The sequence below is a fragment of the Phalacrocorax carbo genome, chromosome 7 (genome assembly GCF_963921805.1).
Source record: "Phalacrocorax carbo chromosome 7, bPhaCar2.1, whole genome shotgun sequence".
In the NCBI taxonomy this organism is placed as follows: Eukaryota; Metazoa; Chordata; class Aves; order Suliformes; family Phalacrocoracidae; genus Phalacrocorax; species Phalacrocorax carbo.
In genome coordinates this window covers 1,308,339-1,326,441 of record NC_087519.1, presented here as the reverse complement: position 1 = coordinate 1,326,441, position 18,103 = coordinate 1,308,339, and the positions used below count along the sequence as shown (strand labels likewise).

General features: G+C 40.0%; 1 protein-coding gene across 1 annotated transcript in view; it reads right to left on the bottom strand.

Moving 5' to 3' along the window:
- Positions 1-281: 281 nt before the first annotated feature.
- UACA (uveal autoantigen with coiled-coil domains and ankyrin repeats) overlaps positions 282-18,103 on the bottom strand; it is a 34,544-nt gene continuing 16,722 nt past the window's right edge. Inside the window, exons 4-19 of the mRNA XM_064455979.1 lie at positions 17,239-17,303; positions 16,218-16,275; positions 15,623-15,693; positions 15,410-15,516; positions 14,300-14,481; positions 13,848-13,885; positions 13,350-13,436; positions 12,089-12,196; positions 10,935-10,967; positions 10,348-10,446; positions 10,114-10,150; positions 9,171-9,223; positions 5,089-7,779; positions 3,925-4,077; positions 2,871-2,936; positions 282-2,133 (exon numbers count right to left, since the gene is read on the bottom strand). Of these exons, the coding sequence (XP_064312049.1) occupies positions 2,062-2,133; positions 2,871-2,936; positions 3,925-4,077; positions 5,089-7,779; positions 9,171-9,223; positions 10,114-10,150; positions 10,348-10,446; positions 10,935-10,967; positions 12,089-12,196; positions 13,350-13,436; positions 13,848-13,885; positions 14,300-14,481; positions 15,410-15,516; positions 15,623-15,693; positions 16,218-16,275; positions 17,239-17,303 (3,920 nt within the window). The 3' untranslated portion in view covers positions 282-2,061. The remainder of the gene's footprint in view (positions 2,134-2,870; positions 2,937-3,924; positions 4,078-5,088; positions 7,780-9,170; positions 9,224-10,113; positions 10,151-10,347; positions 10,447-10,934; positions 10,968-12,088; positions 12,197-13,349; positions 13,437-13,847; positions 13,886-14,299; positions 14,482-15,409; positions 15,517-15,622; positions 15,694-16,217; positions 16,276-17,238; positions 17,304-18,103) is intronic.

Genomic DNA, 18,103 nt, shown 5'->3' with positions numbered 1-18,103 from the left:
AGCCAGCTTGCCCTGCTGGGAGTACAAGTGGCCAGAGAGCCCACTCTGAAGAACTACCTGGTTGAAGCTTTGAGTCTCGATCAACCTCACCACAATTTTACCAACCATAAACTCTGGAAATAAAGAAAAAACCCAGTAGTCCCCATGGGCATCTAAAAAAAACAATGTGTTACCTGGTATTCGAGAGCACTCAAGTGAGTTTAGTATCCTTCACTATCCAGGCTAGTTCACCAAACTACTTACATTTCTTTACCTTTTACAGAATTGACCACTACAATAAAAAAAGAAGAAAACATTTTATTGATAATGTAATATGGGAGAAATTTAGAAAACCATACATAGAGCTTCCTCAATAAGGAAACATACAATATCAAAAGAGTTAGTATCTCAAAACAAACTCTCTCTAATAAGAGTTTCAAGTAATGTAACCATAAAAGAATGGGCTAAAAAGTAACGTATACATACTGAGATGTTTTCTGTAATACTCCTCTAAGAAATTAAAGGAAAGCAGCAGTAGATCTGTTTAACTACAGACACATATTAAGTAAATATATTAAGTGTATTTATATAATAAAAACTGCCTTGCACATTCATCACTAGGTCTGTCTCCTCCTCTGTGGCAGCCGTCTCTTCACTTCTACAAGAGAGCCCAAAAAGGGACAAAAAAGGAAACAAACATAACACTACTAAAAAAGCGAGACCCAAGCCTGTGAGGTTCAGCTTGTTGGGAAGTCCAGTTAACACGAAGCAGAGAAGTCAGCACTCTGACTCAAGTCCTTATTCTTCAGGAACATGGAAGAGGAAGTTTGTCTCTTTCGCATCAGGATGCCAGATTCCTAATTGCTAGTTACACGAAAACGCTCTCCACCACACAGACCGAAGCTGGCACTTACACTGTTTGCTCTTACAAACAGCCACATACCTTATCAGGCTCATTTTTTCAATTGCTTCCCTTGAATAGCCCCAAATTTCGTGTTTTCTTTCATAAAACTTACTTATGGGAACGCCACCCTTCAGTTAAAAATGAAGTCCTGTCTTGTTTAACAGGTAGATTCCAAGCAAATAAAAATTCTCGTTTCATTAATCCTTACTTTTTGCATCTTTCCCCATAAATAAGATTATAGTACATAATTTACAGCTAAGAGGAAAATACCTTAAACTTCCATGAGATAGTGTTTGAAAATCCAATACCAGAATTACCTAGTGTGCAGCTTAATGAGCTGCTCAGTCTACACCCATGTTAGGCTTAATGAAGAATGAAATTATACAGAAGTAGGACTATTGCATTTCGATCAAAATGCTGCTCTACAAACCATGACACTCCAGTCCCACTATTTTAGCCTACAGTAATCAATACTAAAAAGCATTCAGGAAAAATCCTGGGGGAGAAGGGAAGGGAGGCAAACATAAAAAGTTAGTGTTTTGATGGGAAACCTGAATTTTAAGTCTTGCATAAAGCAAAGGCACTACATCTTAAGCTTATATTTAAATATAAGTCTGTAACTTGGCCAGCCAAGTTACAACATACACCTAAATCCCTTTCATCTACCTTTGCAGCCGACTTGCTAAGCATGTAGTATGTCTCGATCAGCTTGTGACAAAACAGCCACTTTCTCCCAGTCATTAAAGGAGATAGACAGCTACAATACTTAGCCAAGCTCATTGGAGCATAGTTTTATTTTTAACCATCCCACGAGAGTTCAAGTCATAGGACAAATTGAAGATTCTGGGTATAGGCCTTACTTTAATAAGTGGTCAATCAGACATTAAAATAATTTAACTACTATGTCATCATTTTGACAGTCAGCTTGCACACCAAATTTAAGAGACGTTCTACATCTTTTATTAATCTAATGAAAGAAGTGTCAGATCTGAAACTTAGCCTTATTTTCCTGTTTTACAAGGAGAAAATATTTCAGCTCTGTAAGTTGTTTCATATTTGAAGGTTCTAACTGCAGCTATGTTATCATAATGACATAAATCTCGTGAAGGTTATCACTACCGTAATCACAGCACTCCTACAAGACGCAGCAGCCTTCATGAGCAATGGCACTAAGCACGTCAGCAAACAAGTCCCTGCCTCATTCGGATGATCTGTAGTAAAGCAGCTTGCACATCTTCATCCATGTGACCCTAGAGCAAGCAAACACTCAGTTAGAAGAAAAATTAAGAGTCCCATAAAGTGTCAACCATCCATTACTAACTAACATCAGGAGATTCTTCAAATTACCCAAAAATCTTAACCCATTGCTGTATTTTCACCACACTGGGAAAAATCTAAAATACTTCAGGAATCCTGCTATTTTTTTTTCCTCATGACAGAAAGAAGGGTCTGCCTGTCACAGCAGTTTCCTTTATGAAAATAGGATGTGGGAAAAGTTACTCTTCCCATCCCCAGGACTCCACAGCCTGCTGCTGTAGTAACGCTCCCTCTTCTGCATGCTTAAGTATCTGAAGTCACAAGACTTGAATTAGCCGCTCAGCTCCTTGTGCAGCGAGAGCCACTGGAGAAGGCTGCGATAAGCTTCCAACTTCTACTCAATTTCTCTCCAGCGTTACCTGGGATGATACAGAATTAACAACATGCTCCCATCACCAGACACCATCACCCTTCGAAGCAGGTGACCGTTCTGTATAGTAACACGTAGACAAATGGTGGTAAGAAGATGGTACGATAAGAGTACAGCTGCGGCGTGTTTGCTTTTTTGTTGGATCGGTCCGTTCTCAATTAAAATTCTCAACGTGAAAACAGGTACCTTATGTGCTAGTTTCAAGTTTGAGGTCTTCCAGTGTGGCAGTTAGAAACATGTCTTAATAATCTCTACATCGATATGACAGAATAAAACAATCTCAACTTGGGACTATCATACCTGTACAGCACTAAGAAGATGTGTCCGATAAACTGAAACTACCTCTTGATGCTGCCTTTTAGCATCCTATAAAAAGAAGACAGGAAGAGGAGGTGAAGTCAACAAGTTTCTAACATCTACTCTTGCCTATTTCCAGCTTTGTGGGCTTGGGTTTGTGCACTTACAGACTAGCCAAAGCAGAATTTCAAGGTTAAGGGTGGCTATATCCCCTCCATTAATCGAGAAAAAAGTCACTGCTTCACTTCATTGCTTACTTGCAGCAAAGCAAAAAGGCTATCAGAGACAGGCAGACCTAGTGTGCCAGCCCAGGTGCTGAGGTAAGAAACTGGTTTCATCAACAGGGTTAGCTATTTGGTTAAGATCACCCAATGTTACCAACGCTTTGTGGTCAGCCCTGCAAATACTGTTAAAAACATACCCTACTTCTGTATAGATTTACGAAGAGCTAACTTTGCTCACATACGTGGCTTTAATTATGAGCTTGAGTGAAGTGATGGGCCACAATCGCATGTGGGCACAAACCCACGGTACTTACCATAGAGCGTTCCCCTTTACTGTTAGTACTTAATGATAAGCAATAGACTTCACAGTGCTTGCAGAAAAGGGAACACAGTCAAATCCATTAAGAAAGGACCACCTCACTCTCTTTCAAGGAAAAAAAATACATAACTGGTGGGTTTTGCCTTTAATAGATACGTGAGGAAACATAGCAACAAAGGATGAGGAAAGGGCTGAGGTACTTAATGCCTTCTTTGCATCAGTCTTTAATAGTAAGACCATTTGCTCTCCAGGTACACACCCCCCTGATCTGGAAGACACGGATGAGGAGCAGAACAGAGCCCCCAGAGTCCAGAGGAAATGGTTAGCGACCCACTACACCACCTAGACACACATGAGTCTATGGGCCGGATGAGATCTGCCCGAGAGTGCTGAGGGAGCTCTACTTTTGAAGTCTAAGCCTGCAGTCACCCAGTGCTCCAGTGACTTTCTTTAAAGAAAAAAAAGTGTAAGCAATGCTACTGCATGTCAGACACCACCTCACGTGATTACTTACAGCTAGCTGTTGTTGCAGTGTTTTCACTTGGTTCTGGAGCATTTCAACCTGCTGGTTCTGCCTCTTTGAGGGTATCCCAGTGGTGTAAGTAAGTTGAGACAAGCCATTAAGAGCTTGTTTTAACCGCTCTACATCATTAAGCAGCTCGGTTATCTTGTAAAAGAAAAGCACACAAAAACCTCATTTAAGGATTTCTCAATTACCAAAAACTAATCTCTAACATTTTTTGAAGTCTGATGAAGACCAGCAAGCATCGAAGGGTCTTTGTCCCAGCTTGCCATCACACTGGCTACGAGGCTTTGCAAATACAGAGGACTTCTTTTCCATGGCATGCTATCACTGGTTCACATTCTGCTTCCTTGCACTGAAACCTGTGGAGGCACGGACCCTGGAGGTCAGCCAGCAACAAACAACTTATGCTCTAAAGATATTCTAGGTCCAGTTTCTAAAGAGGACAATGAACAGTCAGACGGCAGGCCACAGATGCCAAACAAATACAGCTCTAACATACATGCAAATATAACCTACCTAAAGGAGGAACACCAACAGCAAACATTTAACACAAAGCATAGCTCTCAACAACATAACCTGCCTAAATCTCTGTCAAATATCTTCCAGATTCAGAGTTAGTGCTGTTTCTTACTCCTAGATTTTACTGTGAGAAAGCATTTTCATACTAACAATCTGCTAAAGTGAATCAGATGTATTTAAGATCAATAATAAGCCCCGCTGAGGCATTTCAAAAGCCAACTGGTCACAAAATTTTCCTCACATGGGGCAAACAACCTCTTTCACACAGAGAGTGCACAAGTAGTCTATCAACACAGGGAAACTAAGCCAGGAATATTTTTTTGTATTTAAAGGTGAACTGAAAACATTCAAGTCACCAAATCGCTGGAAGAATGAGCTTACACGCCCCAGAAGTCTGAACCTCTGCTTGGAAGTTCTAGAGTTTAAATACAACAAGTGATGCCTGAAACATACGAGGAATTAGAAAAACTGGGTGTAATGCTACCAAATGGGCCTTCCTCTTGGCAGATTTGGGCCAGTCCTGGGTACCTCATGCTCAGTACAAAGTCATGCTTGAAAACCTAAGTAGCTATATCTGAAGTCTAGGTCTTTACTGCTAAACTGATGTCAAGAGCATTAACTGACACATCCTACCTTGTTATCCTTGGCTTCCACCTGCTTTGCAGATTCCTGTATTCTCTTCTGCAAGTCAATAATCGTTGTCAATGATTTATCGCACCTTTCTTTCTGGTCTTTGATTTCTTGCTCGATACTGCAACTCCGTAACTGAAGCATCTCCTTTTCATCCTTTAAAGAAAGCTCGCTCTTCTTCGCTTGCAAAGCCTCCTCACATGCTTCCTCATACTTTTTATTCAGATTGGACAGATTTTCAGCTATGCTATTAATCTGGGCCTCCAGAGCACTCTTCATGGATTTGTATTCTGACAGATCAATCACTTCTTTGCTCTCCAGGTCTGTTAAAGCTTGTTGAGTAAGCTGAATCTCAGACTGCAACTTCACGATTTCCTCATTTTTAACTTTGTTTTCGTCTTCCTTTTCTTTCAAGCTGTTTTTGATTGCTACAATTTCTTGTTCCAGCATTTCCTTCATTTGTGTATATTCTACCAAAGGTATTGAAGATTTTTTTAGATCTGACAACTCCTGCTGTAGTTCTCCTACTTTTAGTGTTTCTTTGTCGTAACATTCCTTCTTGCTTCTGAGGGCTTCCTTTAGATCCTCTATAGTGTGGCCAAGAGCCTTCTTCAAGGCTTCAATTTGTTCTGCTGAAAGATGCTGAGCCTGCATCATTACGGGCTGCTCAGTACTTTCTTGCAGGTCTTCCTTCTCTCCTTTTTGGCCTGTGTATTTCTGCAGCAATTCTCTCAATTGCTTATTCAACTCCTCCATTTTGCTTGCAAACATTTTTTCCATTTCACGGGACTTCTCAGCAAGGATATAGTTCTGCTGCAAGTCGTTTTGGATGGACAGCACGCCATTTTTGAGCTTTTCGTTCTCCTGTTTGCACTTCTTGATTTCCTCCTCGCTTTCTCTGCGCTTCTGCACTTGCTCCTGCAGCTGTGCTTTTAGTTCTTTCACTGTGGCTTCAAAGCTTTGTTCTCTGTCTTCAAAGGAGGCAACCGGGGCATATTTTGACTTAATGCATTCTTGAATTGTGTCAAGCTCCTTCTTTTGGGCTTCAATTTCTGCATGCAACTGTAGAATTTCTTCTTGACCCCTCTTATACTCAGCCATAATGGTGACATTGTTCTCCTGAAGTTCTTGCATGCTTTTATTTAAAGTAGTCACTGTAGTTTCATGATCTTTTAAACTTATATACTCGGTTTGTAATTGATTCTGTAGGAGTTTCACTTTGTTTTTCAAAGTTCCATTTTCTTCATTTACCCTCATGAATTCCTGCTTTATCTCTTCAGTTTTTCCCTTCAGATCTGACAGCTCCCTGTTAGTCTTTTCTAGTGTGTTATTCATGACCGTTTTAATCTCTTCATGTGTTGTAGCCAACACGTACTGATCCCTGAGAGTCTCACTCATGACTGTGTTTTCAGAGACTAGTTTGCACACTTTTGCTTGTTCATCATCATATTTCTGCTGAAGCTCAGCAAGCTGCTTTTCAAGTTCAACGCCATTAGATTTTAAAGCTTCCACTTCTTTTTTGTGCTGCTCTGGAGACAGGTACACAGCTTGGAAGTGGCTGATAGTCTCACTTAAGTTATTCTTCTCTGCCAGCAGCTTTTCAGCTTCCGCTTTGCTTTCGTTGTACTTTTTTGTTGTTTCAAAAAGCTTTTTGGTCAGGTCACCAACAGTCAGATCATTTGTTTTCTTCAATTCTTCGTGAATTTTTAAAGGCACGTTCTGGCTTTTAATTTCAGTTTTTAGCATTTGGATTTGCTGCTTAAGCATCTTGTTATCGATCTGCAATCTTTCAAGTTCCTTCTGCAGAGACTGATTCTTCTGTGATAATTCAGAAATTGTCTTCCCAAGTTCCTCTTTCCTTTGCTCAAACCCGCTCTTCATTTGTTCGTGGTCTTCTGGCTTTATGTGCTGAGCAAGTTTAGCTTTCTGACTCTCAGATTCCCTCTTTAAAAGCAGAATCTCTGCCTGCAGTTTTTCGTGCTCTCCTTCCATCTCTGCTAACTTCCTCGCTTTCTCATTCACTTCGTTTGATAACAAACTCTTCATGTTTTCAAATTTCTCTGAAGTTACAGAGTGGGCTAACTTTGCTGCTGTTTCTTTGAGCTGCCCTTCTAACTCCATGACATTTCTTCCCCTTTTATCTCGCTCCATCTCCAACTTAACAAGTTCCTTCTGCAACCTTTTATTTTCCTCCACTAGCCTTCCTTCATCTCTCTTAAATTCTGCCACCAGCAATTCATTCTGCTTAATCTGGTTCCTTAGTTTTCCCACCTCAGCAGAGGCTCCTTCATATTTTGTTTTCATTTCTTTCAACTGATCCTTCAGCTCCTCTGTTAGCTTACTGTTTCCCGAAGCAGCTTCACTAGTCAGGTGATCTTTCAGAGCAAGAAAGTGGGTCTGCATTTGCTTAACTTTGCCTTCGGAGTCAAACATCCTTTTCTGTACATCTTTTAAAGCATCTTCCAGTTGTTTTATCTGTCCGTCAGATTCCGCCTTGGTTCTTTCACACTCCAATGCCAGAGCTTTACATTCAGATGCCTTGTGAGACAGTTCTCTCTGCAGTTTGCTAATTTCTTCTTTTGCTGCACCATAGCAGGTCCTCACGTTGTCAAGCTCTTTCTTTAAAGTCTCCTTCTCTGAACTGGATGATTGGTTAGGCAAGGAGAGCTCCAGGGGTCTCAGCATAGACCTGGACTGGAGGTAAATCGGCACGCAAATGAATACCTGTTTACAAGTTTGACAAGCCACGTGTCTATGACGGCTCATATGTACAACTGTCTCAAACCTATGTTGATATGAGCACAAAATTTGTCCGAGAGATCTTTTTTCCTTAGAAACACACTCATCTACTCTTGCCCATATTATAGAACCCGAGTATTTCAGCCTATAACAGTAAAAATCTTGATATAGCCCTACATTACTGTTTCCCAATCAATTGGACCCTACTGACAGTGGAGTGCAGGTACAGTACATTCCTTTCCCTTGTTATTCATATTTAATCACTCATCTGCTAGAAGAAATTCAATAAATTAAGATATTTCCCCTGTGCCTCAAGCATGTGAAAGAAATTTTAAAAGGAACCAGAACAGAGTATGTCATGGCTAACAGAACCTTCTCTCTGAAAAGACTGAAGAAAACAGTCATCTAATTTACTGTCCAGTAAAGAATCTCTCAAAAAACAGTTTTGCTCCCCTGCCACGTGGTCTTCACGGCCAACCTTCACTTCCCTACGAGCCGTGATGGCTATTACATGGCACAGGCTGGCTCCAACGATCTCAATCGCGTTCCAAGGTCCAGAGAGCAGTACGTAGCTTCCAGTCGTAACTAGCTTAGAGCCACTTAATTCCTGCCTTGGGACATGGTTTGGGGTTTTTTGGTTGGCTTCCCTTTTTTTTTTTTTAAGAATTGCACATCAACTAATTTTAAACTTCAACTAAGAACAAAGAAAATCCTAAGACCATTTGGATAACGATGTAAAACATGGCAGAAGAGACTGGATTTCTATGTTACCAGCAGAACATACAAATATTGGTGAAATCTGGCAAGAAAGCATAGGATGTTGAGATTTATTTCTAGCTGTCACTCACACCTGGAAGCATTCCAGCTGAAATACTCAAGTGTTAGAACAGTTTGTCAGTTAGGACCAATCCTTGTCACATATGATTCACTGTAAGAGCCTGACAGACCTTGTTAATATCTGAATTGGGGCTTTAAAAGGTAGCTATCTATCAGCAAACAAAGTCAGCAGCTAATTATTATATAGCTGGCAGGAAAATAAAGTCTTCTAAGTTTTAGCTGAATTTAAAATAGGAAAAAATTCTGGAGGTGAACAACCAGTTGCACTTTACTCTGCCTTTTGATCCAGCTTTAAGAATGTTCATAACAGACCGTTTAGTTTTGACATTTTCCCAGCATTTAGAGCTATGTCACATACGTAACTCTAGAGGGCACCAGCAGTTAAAAATAAAGCAAGTGTTACAGAAAATCTTGCATTCAGAAGCAATGTTTAATATATGTACATTTATATTTAGTTTTCCCAAGCATAACTATCTTAGAATTCTCTCAAGTGGCAAAATATTTATTACCTGTGATTCCACAGCAAACGCTTGGCCTTGCTTAAGTAATAAATCTTCTTTCCCTAGATTGGCAAAGCAAACAGCACTTAGTCTCTGTTTAAAAACAGTAAAACATCATCACAAGAACTATGATTTTCCTTCCTAATTTTATTCTGTTCAATGGGACTGCACTAAGCTGCAGGCTGGTGTTTAAGTACTTGGTATTAAAGCAACTCCTCCTTAATTAAGTCACATAGGAAGTCTGGGTAAACTCCCACTAACCAAAAAAATACCCCTACTATGCTTTGCATAACAATACAGAGCCTGGCAGTTGTGAAAGCCACCTGGAGCTGGCTGCAGGCCTGCACATGAACACTCCAGGGAAAAGCACCTGCTTGCACTCCAAACAAGCGATCCTTCCCAACAGGCAGTCCAGCAGCTCTCGCGACAGCTCATGACAGAGTAGTATTTTAAGTTACACAAGTGCAAGACAGGCCTGTAACCAAGTTGGATGCAAAAGACCTCAGTTTCTGCAAACAGATTTGTTGCCAATACAAGTGTAAACTGAGATCTTGTGTTTGAAGTAACTTTCAAACCTGCCTACGCTCAAGCTTTCACGATGACCATAGTTTTCTTGTCACAAGCTAGATGTGAGCGTTGTTTAAGATATGAAGAACGGAAAGGGGAAGACTCAGCCTGGAGCACGGGCCTTGCTCAGCTTGTTTTTCACATCATTAGAAGATGTGCAGGGTTACAATGCACCTTTCCTTCACAAGACCAGTCGCTCGTAAGCGAGACTGATCAATAGTGCCCTAGCACTCAGGTCTGCGCTTTGAGGCGTGGGCACACACCTTCGGCTTGGCTGTAGTGAAGACCAACAAAAGGAAGAGATGACAGAAAAAACTCTACCCTTCACCTCTGTATTTTAACACTGTGTCACGCATGGCTAGTTCTAAGAATTAAATATACTTACTGTTACCGAAGTTACTTCCAGATCCCACAAAGTCAGCCTAAAAGAAAACAAGAAACAAAAATAAAACTGAAAATTCATTTCAAAGTTTTATTACATGTTAAGCTAGGGATTAAAGGGCAGGGCAAGCTTTTACAACGAGATAGCTATTTAAGACTTTCAACAATTTAAAATTGCCTAAGTATTTACTACTGTAAATATCAATTGCTACATTACATTTCAAATCAATTAACATACTTCATAATATTTGAGCTTAGCTTTGAGAGCTTCAATAGTTCTTAAGCTTTCTTCCTGCTGCTTTTCCTTGGTAGTTAGGATTTTCTTCAACTCATCTTTCTGAAAGAGAAAGAGTGCCAAATAGCCAAAGCCACAAGAATGGCCAGATTTATAAGATCTCAAGCAATCTCAAAAAAGTTTAGGGAGAACTTCAACCAAGATCAGCACTGAAAGGACACCGAAAGTTTTGATTCTGAAGCTCTTGCACAACACTGCTATTCTACAGAGGAGTCCTGAAGCATCAGTCAAGTGAATATGCACCAACATAATTTGCTATTGTTTAATTTATTTGCATTTATTAGCCTTGCATTACCGAAAGTCATTAAAGAGATACTTTTAATATTACACTTGCTTTAAATGAGCCATAGGTATTACATGTATTATTTGTAGCAATAGAAATGCTGTATAAACTGAGTACATATCAATAGGTATTTCATTAGCATTTATAGGTATAGCTTTTCTTGACAGTTTTAAATACCATTACTTAAATGCAAGAGTCACTTCCCCTATTTCATAGTTCTATTACACTTTAAGGTGATGTATCGTACCTCATTTTCAAGATCATCTGCAAACATTTGCTCCTGCAAAAATAACAAAAAAATCCCCCCACAAATCATTTTCCAATAATGTTTCAGGGGCTCATACACAGTTCACTAGCTGACGAGTCTACCCCAGTTTCTAATGCTACGTGCTTCTGACTGCTGCCCTTCCATTTCCCATCTAACCTCCGGCAAGAGAAAAAAATAAGCAGAAGTTAAGGATGTTTGACAGCGCCATGCCTCTTGACTTGCATAATTGGAAAGATATTCCAGTTTTCTAGTATCTAAATCATACTCTACTGGGGCAGAAAGTACAGATTTCAGTAGAAGTTTGGCGATTTTGGAAAGTGAGCATTAAGTGAGCAGTTTGTGGTTTTTGTTTGTTTAGGAAGGCAATGCTTAAGAGACAAGTTCAGACAAGCCAATGATTACGAGAAGAAATAGTCTTTCTATCCATGTGCTACATTTAGGGGAAGCTGCATACACTTTTTAAATGCACCTCTGCAAAAATACAGTGAATGAACAAACGTGAGTCTCCGCAAAGAAAAAAGTAAATCCTGTTTTTATTTTCCTCTTCAATTATGCTGGTCATTTAGACCTCTGAGAAGAGGGAACTTTTAAAAACATGCTTTCAAATTTGGGTGAGAAATTCCCTATTGAAAACCCTTGTTTCTATTTTTGCCAATTGAAGATTTTTCTGTGTTTCCACTTACAACAGCAGCTGGAAAATAAGAACTGGTTAAGGTAAAGTACTGACACACACCACCTACATTTAATCATGCAGATGAAGTTTACTCTCTAAATTACAACATAGCAGAACATCCCATGGTTCATGTTACATTGCAAAGTAGGGCCATAAACATTATTGCTCAGGTTTATGAGTATCAGTGAATGATGTTTTAACATGTCGCCTCACATTTTGAATACTACTACAAGACCAAAGGCTTCTGCAGCAGAAAATGACAGTGACACATAGAAATAATTCTTGGACTTGAGGATCTCAAGGCCTCTTCCAACTTAAAGGATTCTGTGAATTCACAGGAAAGCAGTGAAGACAGCACCTTAATCACACGTGCTTTCCTTTCTACCTCTACCAGCCTTCACTGCCAGTGCCAGGTGGTTATTACAGCTTTCAAGACAGGTTATTCCAATAGTAGGTTTACCTCGTTCAGTTGCAGCTGTAGCCCACTGATTCTATCCAGCAGCATCCTTTGCCCCTCTTGCGCTTCTCTCATTCGATCTTTCAAATCTTGATTTTCTAACTCCAATTCCTTAAAAAGTAAGTAAAAGAAAAATTAATAAAATAAAAAACCCACCACGCTACACACAGATTGGGAGAACTAAAGAATCTGAATCAACAATTTTAACAGATACTAAAGACACCAAGCCTCACCTAACAAGACCCCTAATGATTTTGTGGCCTTACTCCAGGTCTGTTTCACTCTGAAGGTTTACAGAAGCACAAGCTCCAGAGTGTTGAAGATTTTTGACTCCAGCTAGCTCATTGCCATAGCAGCATACATACAGGTTTTGAAAGTATGAGCAGAGTAAGATTACATTCAATGCTGACAGCACTCAAGAGGCTGCTTATCTGCTGTCTATTAACAAGTAAAAGTAACTAATGTCAAAAGAGTTCCTGACACCCAACCACTGCAGCCAAAGGTGTAATGAAAAAGCCTTAAGAGCACGGAAGCGTAACAACCTCTAAACGTGCTAACTGTTCCGGCAGCCACGAGGATCGCCCTAGTAACGTGTGACTCCAACACATGAAAACGATAGAGGTCTTTGCGCTGTCAGTCAGTTCAGTGCTCACATGCAAACAATAAAGCATGTTTAACTCTTGCCTGATCATCGCCTTCTTAACTGTGGTAACTACTTTAGCTCAAACCAGAGAAGTTGCATTTAGAGATCTTTATCCTTTTATTACAAAGCATTTCAGAACGAAGGCCTCAATTTCTCAGTGGTTTGTTCCCCATAGCTTAAACGTTGTTTACCTTTTTGAAAACTGTAATGACATAGTAACGAGATGAGAAAATTAATACTGGTTAATAGAACAATTATGACACAGGGTATTTTTAGTACAACACTTAATGTTAATAAAATAAATCTTCCTCATTTGTGACCCTATGATTTTACTGCAGGCAAAAGTACTAGACAGAAGGTTAGGAGATAGGAAAAGTTAAGACATGAAGAGACTTGCAACTACTTATTACACAAACAAGTATTTCTTTTTGCTGAAGTTCACAGCTTATCTGCATAATTGCCACATTACACAGTCACGCAATTAAGTTTTAAGTAAACAGCAATATATGACCTTTCTTAATGGAATCAGTAATGCTTACTTACAGGCACATCTTGTCTTTAGCATGTCTGGTTCATTATGCACATGGGAATACGCAAGTCACAGGAATCCTTCTCGCTTACCTGAGCACTATGTTCCTTCTGATACAGCTTGACATTCACCTCCTCCTGCCCGTGCAGCCGATTCCACTTCTGCGGTATATTAGTAATCTATTATTGCAACAGTAAAGTATTAATTTATATTATTCCTGTTGTGTCCTGCAGACATCCATTTCTGGGGACAGCGGGCTGCTCTCAGCCTCCATTTCAGCTTCCACTGGGGGGCAACACTACCAACATTCATTTTGACAGACTGCTTCTCACTAAGAAGTCACTCATGAGCTCATTCAGACACTAAGTGGGATGCTTGTCAAAACTCTAACCCTGAATATGCAGATCATCGAGTATTTTTCAAATAGAAATAGACACACCATCTGATTACAGAGGGAATCTTCTCAGCTACATATGAAGTTAAGAATTCAAAAAATACTGAACTAGTTTTGCATCATAACTCAGTCTTAATCACCCTCTCAACACCAGTGACACACCACCTTAGGAGGTCCTTTGTATAAGCAGCCTTACCTTTCGTTCAGGCTGCCCTTTCTTCAAGGTGTCTCTTGCTGGAAAAGCACCACAAAAACAGGAAGTTAAAAAAATGCATCTCTTTCAGACTCATGCACCACATTCAGCTAATTCTATCAAGTTTTGATCTTGGGAGGACATTTCAAGAAACAGATTCACCACCGCCCCAGTTAATCAGACATGGAAACATTTGCAAGAACAAAGCTTTTCTATAAATCAGGCTAAATAACTCCTATGATCAATACCGCGACCCCAGGTTCAGCAGTGTTATTACCTCAAGGCATCAGAGCCTGCATTAATCTTAAAAGCTTTACTGAACCCAAACAAAACCCAAAAGCTTTCTTTCCCCTCCCAACCAGGCAGTTTATCGCCTTTTTGTTCAAAGGACTACAGCTGCCCTCCGAAAGACAGTTCAAGTGAAAGAAAGATTGTTATAGCCATGTTCTTCGTACCTTTGCTGGAATCCTCAACAGCAGCTTTTATTAAAGCCAAAATGTCAATATTGTCACCAATTCTGGCATAGTAAGCACAGTCATGACCGAGGCCATCAGTCAAACTAACATCCGCACCATTTTTGAGCAAAACTTCTACTGCATCCTTGCAGCCGTATTCACAGCCTAACATTAAGGCAGTCCTGAGGACGGGGAGAAAGATTGCATTCAGAGACTCGGGGATCTCACGCTGTAACGGAGCAATCACTTACAGAAATAATCCTTTGTACACTTTGGTCTAATCATGGAAACTTGAGTCAAGGAATCTTTCCTCTATCAAGAGGGGACACTAAGCTTTAAAAAGTCATTTAGTCAATGTTTTTGTTCGCTTTTCAACAAATATTTAGACACTACAACAGCAGTATTTTCATGAAACCCAGCATAAACCTGCTGCCTTTGAAAGACTCATGCGACTTTTGGCTTCCTCTCTATGTAGATACAAATCTCAATAGACACAACAAACACAAGACAAGAAGTTTAGGCAATGCTGGGAGACGCAAGTGCTTGGGAGCCCTGGCAATGCCTTCCAACCACTTGCCAGCTTCACAGCACACAATGCAAGCTCCCACGCTTTGTCCCACAGCTGCCTCATGTCCATTGGCCACCAGGCAGTCATCCTCCAAAAAATAACTGGCAGGAGTAGCAGCAACAAACAGAAAACCCTTCCCCCCAGTGCCCTTCCATGAATATAGAAGCAAACGCTTCAAGGTCCCTTCGGAGCTCCAGTGCGACTCAAGTACTTCTTGACAGAGTACCACTTTTGCCACGACCCATCTTGCATATTGATCCCAAAGGGTGCAAGATGCAGCTTTGGACAGACAAACCCTTAAAGCAACCAGCTGCAGTTTCTCTGCTGGCAGTAAAAAGCCTGTACGTGTTTTAGATGCAAGAACAAGCAATAAAAAAAGGCCATGCTTATCTGTGTTACTGAACCGGCACATCTACTTGCGAACTAAATCCAGGTTCTTTTCCACTGAATTTAGCATATTTATTCTGCAGCCTGAGAGCCAAGGGATAGCTTTCTAGCCTTTGCACGCAGCAGGCATCCTGACAACCCTCTGCAGGCATTACCTGTTTTGTTTGTCCCTTGCATTAACATCTGCTCCTCTGTCTATCAGAAGCTGACACACTGTGGGACGACACATCTGAGTGGCCAGCACTAGTGGCGTCCTCCCGTCCTGAAGAAAGGAAGGGGGAAAGAAGTAAGGAAAGGGAGAGAAAGCAGAGAAGGCACAAGACCTCTAATAGGGTTTGTACCGGAGAGGGCTGTGAGTGGCAACTTACTCCATCTTTTGAATTCACTGAGGCCCCATGATCACACAGTAGTTGTATGCTAGAGGAACAGTCCGACATAGCTTTCAAGAGACAAAGACAGACCAAGTTATACTGCTGAAAACAGCCTTCGTGTAACCTCAAATACCTCCTTGGGTGTATTTATTTCACAAAAATTAGTACAACTCAGTTAAAGTACAACAAGGCTCTACAACTTAGTTCTCTCACAACCGTCCCAAAAGCACGTGAATGGAATCGAACACCCCTGTCCAAGGCACCACATAGCAAAACAAGGCTTCAGACAATCTGAATTAAAGGTATCTTAATGTACTAACATCATTACATATTGCTCTGTAAGCAATACTGCTCACAGTATTGCTTAAGATGTCACTAGACAATTTATGAGCATCAGAAGAGACTTTCAGACCTACAACCTCTGCTAAGTCTGTTACAAGTTTGTTACTGAGGACAAGTGTCATAACATAAAATGTTTTCTCCTACTTCTGTCACCAAAATTAAGAGAGAAGAATTTGGCCCATCTGAAAGTTAATCCATCAATTAAATCTAGACATCATACTCCAGCTGCCAGAAAAGCAAAACCTTTTACCTGCATCGTGAAGAGCTGTTCTTCCTTGGAGATCCACGTTCTCCGTTGGACAGTTGTACTGTTAAAATAGTAACCCCCGTTATCAGTTCGGAATCAGACTGCGCTTACAAAACATTAAATATTTTGAGGTTTTAATTAAAGCAATAAAAATGATTTAAGGAGAAAAAAATTAAGTTTGTAGTTTGCAAATATACATGACACAGGAAATCCATGACACATGAAAGGAAGAGCTATGGGTACGTGCACTTTAATGCTTGAAACACATCGATCAAAAGTTGTAGAAGTAAATTAAGACCGTGCAAAGAGCACGTGCAATTCACCACAGACTTCCCAAACACTTTCAAACATTCATCCACTAGGGCTAAGATTCTCTACTACTTGTCATTAGTCCGTCGCTACCAGTATCACTACTAGTTCTGGCACTCCACAGAAAATGTGCCATTTATAGCTGCATGGAGACCCGCATCAAATAAACAGAAGATGAAAAAATACCATTAGAAATTAAAAAAAAAACAAAACAAACAAAATCAAAAGAGCATAAGCTGACCAGCAGTAAATGAAGAAAAAACAAATATCACACAAACCTAAGACAACCCCCCACTCTTGTTTCATTAATGAAACATTACAGAGCTAAATGCCCATCTTTTGAAGAAAACACTACTTTCGAGCAGACCTTTCAGGGTTACTGTTCCTACATGCAAATGTATTCAGAAAAGGAGCACCAGGCTTTAAGAGACACTCAACTCCACTTTCTTTAAGTAGAAACTGCAGCTTGATTTGATTGCCTACGTGAAGAAAGGAAAAGATGCTTTTCTTTATTTTAGCACTCTCTCAGCCACAACCTGTTAATACGAAAGGGCCTTTTCCCCATGACTGTCTTATTTTGAAAAAATAATGTAATTAAAAAAAAAAAGAGAGAGATGACTGGCATATCCCAATTTCGAGTCAGTATATTTAAAAGCACCTTTTGTCTTCTCAAGAATAAAGGCCATAACAATAGACAGGCTGGATTTTTCAATACCTGCAACAGCTTCTGCAAACATAAAGCATGTCCGTATTTTGCAGCTAGGTGCAATGCGTTTCTACCTAAAAAGAGAGAAATTAACATCGACTGAGGATCCATTTTGAACATACATTTAGAAATACCACCCAAACTCAACACGCCTGTGCTGTTTCTCAAAGTCTATGAGCAATCACATAACACTAATTCATAAGAAATCAAGTTGTACTTCACTAAAGCACTAGCAGCCTATTTCATCTCAACAAAAAAAAGGTCTTCTGCCTCCTCCATAATTCCATATGCTTCATTACTGCTCATGCGTTAGATGTATGAAACATCAAGACACGTGAAATCAGCCTTGCAGGCTAATGCCACACAACAGGAGACAGTTCAGATCAACACCCACGTCAGTTTAGGTACAATGGTCACTTCCCCTCCTTATTGCCACTGGTGCTATAACTAAGTCATCTCATATATACTTCACTATCTGCTAAATAGTCTTATTTTAGACAAACTGCAACCAAGGATTCAAGTTCATGAACAGCAAAATTAATCTCAAAATACTGCAAACAACTCCATATATGTCTTTAAAAAAATCTGTCATATGAAAGGAGGCTAGATTATTTCTGTAAGGAAGTTGAAAACAAGGCAGCATTTGTTAAATGTATAAAGGTAAGCCATGTGAGGCAAAATTAGCATCCATTTTTAATTACCTCTTTCATAACCCTCACATAAACTCCAGTCTCACACACGTAAACCAAGAAGGTAGTGCAGAGGCACTCTGAAGGGCTTGATATGGGTACATGAACACCTACCATATCATTTCATTCTAATCCTCATCGCGTACCGTACCTTACAAGTCTCTGAAATACCCTTAGTATTTAAG